Genomic DNA, 5,000 nt, shown 5'->3' with positions numbered 1-5,000 from the left:
GGAATTCTTAGGCCTCGGCATCTGACTCTTGTATAGGTACCTAATATTTAAATATCTATTTGCCCAAGTTATTCTACATCCCATTCTATTAAAGTCAGAGATCCTAAAGATACGATCGCCTATTAATAATCTATGAAATGATGTATAACAATCCAGACACTCTAGTTAATAAAAAGATGAATGATTTTCTTTGTCCTTTTATTAACTTCTATAAAAAAAAGTCCTTTTATGAAACTTATCTTAAGAAAAGAAAAAAACACTGTTCACACTTTTTTGCAATAATACTCCCTCTCCTCTTCCTACCACCTCTCTGCAAAGCCGCTTACCCACACAGACCCTGTGTCTCCCTTGCTTCCCTCTCCTCCAGCCTCCTCTACCCCCCCACCCCACCCCCACCCACCTTCACTCTCTCCCATGCCTGCTCCCACAACTTGCTACACTTGCCAGAAATGCCGGCGGAGCAAGAAGGGTATTGCTCAGGTAGAGTTCTCTGACCCAGGGGAAAGCCGAGAGGAAGTTGACGATCTTGTCCGTGCTGTACTCTTTCTCCCGGACGTCGTTGGCCATGAACTCCAGGGTCAGGATCTTGATGGACGGGAACATGGACATTTTCTGTGGGTCAGTGGCCGTAGTGGAATGGTTAGATTAGTGGATTAGCAAGATTGATAGTAGGCCTAAAATCAGAGCTATTCACAGATCATAAAGCTGACTAAACCAACTTGCATGTGTTTTGTTTTCTTTTCACTTTTGATATGCATTTACATACATACATACATACATACATACATACATACACACACACATATACTAATACTACTAGGACAGTCCAATTGCTAAGTCTAATCATTTGACAGCTACTTCAAATCTCCTGCTGTTACTAGTAAAACATGGAGCTAGTTGTGTTACTAGGATATTAACTCAACTTTTTCAAAAGTCCTCCGCAATTTATGAGCATCAGAACAGAGAAAAGGAATTAGAAAAAAGGTAGGAAGACTACTATGGTTATATTGAATTAAATTAACTGATGTCTTGCATATACTATATATACTAATTCTCAATCAGCATTCAGAAAAAATAAACTATTCTCATATTGCCTACCTCCTACTATGTCTCTGAACACAGGAAAGTAAACAGTAGTAGTGACGAAGAGAGAGACACAGACACAAGCCAGATATAAACAAATGGAGAAAGAGAAACCGAGTCAGAGATCTGGCCCTGCGTCACCTTTGCGTCTTCCTCAGGGATGTCACCCTCAAAATAATTGACGGGGAGGTTGAACCGCACAATGTCTTGGGGCATGACGCGGAGGTTTAGGTTCTCCAAGCTGGACATTTCTGCTAGCAGTACTGTCAACTCCAAGTCAGTGAGGGCCAGTGCCTCCAGGTCAAGCTTCTTCACCTGTTTCATGGGCACAGTCTGAGGGAGAGATGAGTTTCATGCACTTCAGCTAATGCTACTTGATGTGGTAAACTGGAAAGAAACTATCTATACAAGGGCTCACATCTCTGCTATCTCTATCAACAAAACCTGTGTTGATATGGTAAAAAACTTGAATGACTGATTATCCAACATTTCCTGACACACCAATGCATCAGATTATTAGCAGAAAGCCCATCCCCAGACCCAAGATGATACCTCCATAACTTTAAATACTCACCGAGCACAAGAGGGGTATACTTGGCCTAATGTTTTCTGTGTTCATGAGTCTCACGTATGACAGTTTGGGGCATGACTTGGTTGCCCGTTTGATCTGATCAAAATTCATGTCTTGACAATTCACTGCCAGGACAGTCACATTTAGCTTGCGCCCAACATTACCTCCATTCTGGGAGAGAGAAACAAAAATATTGACAGAGATTAAATAAATATCACCTGTGTATAAAGCTATGAATCATCACAAACAGAAATATAAAAAACAGACTTGTTTACATATAATCATGTGTTTTAAATATAATATAAAGATCATAAAAATGTCAAGCTGGTATAATTAACTATTCATGAGAAATAAGTCACTGGAGCTCAAATAATACAACTGTTGCTGAAGACTAACCAAGATAAAAAAAAAACTAACTTTTACACTGATTATAAAAATGAATCCTTAGTTAATTATAATTCACACATCTCCTGGTTAACACAATACTACATGTTTATGTACTGTCCCCTATAGATATTTGTGAATTTTGTTACATACAAATGGCTCCACATGTGCTCAGCCACAAAGGAGTCTATCAGTAGGACCTTGTGACTGTGCCTGATTTCACCTTGAATTTCAGGGAAAATGTGTTTTTCTTTCTAAAACTAATAATATTGTTATTGTTCTTATTCTTATTGATTTTATGATTATGATATTATTATCAAAATATTAATAACATTGGTAGAAAAACCCACAATGTAAAACTAGATTTCTTGAAAGTGAGACAACAGTTTTGGAATCCACCTGGATTCCATCCTCAGACCTGAGGATGGAATCCAGGTGGATTCCGAAACTGTTGTCTCACTTTCAACATATCTAGTTTTACATTGTGGGTTTTTCTACTATAGTATCAACACAGTAGAGTATTGTCTCCTTTCATTAATAACATTAAAGACAATTAGATAATACAAATGAAGCTTTAAAAAAAAATCAAGGAAAAGTTTAAACAGGTGTAACAGGTAAGACTAATAACTGACTCCTTGGTGACTAAGCACTTATAGAGGCATCTATGTGTAATAGATGAACTTTTATTACAGTGGGTATGGCATTATATTCTTGCCACCCACTCCAATTGTGTCAAAACTAAACATATATAACGGAAAAAACACAAGCCGAACTCAGCCATCAACGGCACAAAATACACACATCTGCAAACAACACAACCTAAGCTGAAAGAGACACAAACCCTCATACCCATTTCCTTGGCTGTTCACGTCTAAAAGAAAGGCGCCGATCATATTCAAGAACACATATCCTGCCTTACCTTGTGCTTGGCTTCCATGTCCAGTAGGTAGAGCACAGCATCGAAAGTGTTCCAGAAAGTGAGCGTCTCGACTGTCTCCATCTTGGGCTGCAAGGCAAGGGCAATGGCTCCCACCGGTAAGCGCATCGCATTCTGGCTTTTGAGCAGCATGTTGTTGCGCAATACCTCCAGGTGTGGGAGGGCTAATTGCCAGCTTGAATTTTCCTGTCAGGTGTAAGAGAAAGAATTGAATACCTATGGCCTAAGGGTGTTCTTCTGTGACTTTCTTTTATTTTATTTTATTTCGGTTATGATCTTTTCTATTCAAAGAAATTAAAACTTTTACACTGACAAACTGAATGGTAATCCTTGAATCCTGATATGGTGCAATAAGACAAGAGACAAAAAAGAAAGAAAGAAAGAAAGAAAAATACAGACCTTATTAATATGTCCTACACCAGCATCTTACCTTATTGTCCTTTAAGACCATGTCCAAGACTTTCTCACTCTTCTTGTCAATGTTCCACAAGCCACTGCAAAGGACCTTGTCAGATACCCCGCCTGCCAGCTCCAGTACACGCAAATTCCTAAAACAAGCAATAAGGGGAAAAAGAAAATTTAATCATCTGTATGGTCTCTAAAGTATCTTTCCAGTCTTTCATGATTCCTCCCCATTTTCCTGACAGCTCTGTCTTTCCTTTTTTTCCATTCTCTCTCCTTTCTTCCCGTAGCAAATTCTTTCTTTCTTTCCTCCCTTTTTCCTCCCTCCCTTCCTCCCCTTCCTGCTCTTGTTCTTCCTCTCTTCAGCCTAGTTTCCCTCCCTCCCCCAACCAAGCACCTACTTCACCCTTTACCATTCCCTATTCCCTATTCCCTCCTTCACATCTATACCTTACCCCCTTCACCCTCCCTTTCCCATCCCCTTCCCCTCCCGATCCTCACCTGAACACCAGTATCCTCTTAAACGAGCTGTTGTCACTCAAGGGCATGAAGAGGGTGCGTAGATGAGGCGAGTTCTTAGCCAGGAACTCGAACATGGGGTCCGTCTGGTTGAGCTCGGTGAGGGCGAAGGTTGCGTTAAGCCGAATGAGGAAATCCTGGATGAGGTCCTCCTGCAAGGGGAGGCACCCATCAGGGGGCCACAGTTTCTCCAGGCCGAGCTTCAGCGACAGTGCCATCAGCAGCGAGTTGTACCGGATGCGTCCAAGGTCCTCTTCATCCCCCCCTTCAGCCTGGCTCCACTGGATAAGGAAAAAAAGAAGACAAAAAATAAAAATGGATGAATAAATAAAGGTTGGGGTAGAAAAAAATAAAAAAACAAAAAATAAAGGCCGAAAAAGAAAAGAAAAAGAAAGCAATGATCATTGCTAAAATTAATAATGGGCTGAATTCCGAATTCTTTGTTTACCCATAAAAACCCCTTACAGTGCCTGAGAGTGAGCTGGTACAGCAGAATCACCCTGTTTTGGTGGCTGAAATGTAGACAAATACTGTTCAGACACACACACACACACACACACACACACACACACACACACACACATATATATATATATATATATATATATATATATATATATATATATTCACACACACACACACACACACACACACACACACATATATATATATATATATATATATATATATATATATATATATATATATATATACACACACACACACACACACACACACACACACACACACACACACACTTATATATATTGGTGTTATTTTCTAATGATTAATAATACTAAAATCTAGATACAAGCAACCCTAGTGGTCAGACAACGCAAAGAATCTTACATCTTTACGGTACAGTCGAGAGTGGTCCCTCAGAGTGGCCAGGAACCACTTCCTCTCCATCTTGAACTGTATCAGGTTGTTTTCAACCACTTCTATGAGGGCAATTAACCTCTCCTGTGAGAAAGAAATACACAAAATTAATGAATGAAGTTGAATGAATTACCACAATTTTCACTACACTATGATCATAATATATATGGTATACATCACTTGTCTAAGTAAAGAATTTTGATTTATTAATGTTAAGGATGATTG

At 39.4% G+C, this 5,000-nt stretch overlaps 1 protein-coding gene across 2 annotated transcripts in view; it reads right to left on the bottom strand.

The window, feature by feature from the left end:
• The window catches only part of LOC125033899, a 10,377-nt gene that overhangs the window by 3,371 nt on the left and 2,006 nt on the right, over positions 1 to 5,000 (bottom strand). For both annotated transcript variants that reach the window (XM_047625473.1, XM_047625472.1), the window contains exons 3-9: positions 4,746 to 4,859; positions 3,879 to 4,177; positions 3,406 to 3,523; positions 2,958 to 3,161; positions 1,658 to 1,825; positions 1,225 to 1,416; positions 445 to 612 (exon numbers count right to left, since the gene is read on the bottom strand). In XM_047625473.1, the coding sequence (XP_047481429.1) occupies positions 445 to 612; positions 1,225 to 1,416; positions 1,658 to 1,825; positions 2,958 to 3,161; positions 3,406 to 3,523; positions 3,879 to 4,177; positions 4,746 to 4,859 (1,263 nt within the window). The remainder of the gene's footprint in view (positions 1 to 444; positions 613 to 1,224; positions 1,417 to 1,657; positions 1,826 to 2,957; positions 3,162 to 3,405; positions 3,524 to 3,878; positions 4,178 to 4,745; positions 4,860 to 5,000) is intronic.

Source organism: Penaeus chinensis, chromosome 17, assembly GCF_019202785.1.
Source record: "Penaeus chinensis breed Huanghai No. 1 chromosome 17, ASM1920278v2, whole genome shotgun sequence".
In the NCBI taxonomy this organism is placed as follows: domain Eukaryota; kingdom Metazoa; phylum Arthropoda; class Malacostraca; order Decapoda; family Penaeidae; genus Penaeus; species Penaeus chinensis.
This window is presented reverse-complemented; position numbering and strand designations above follow the sequence as displayed.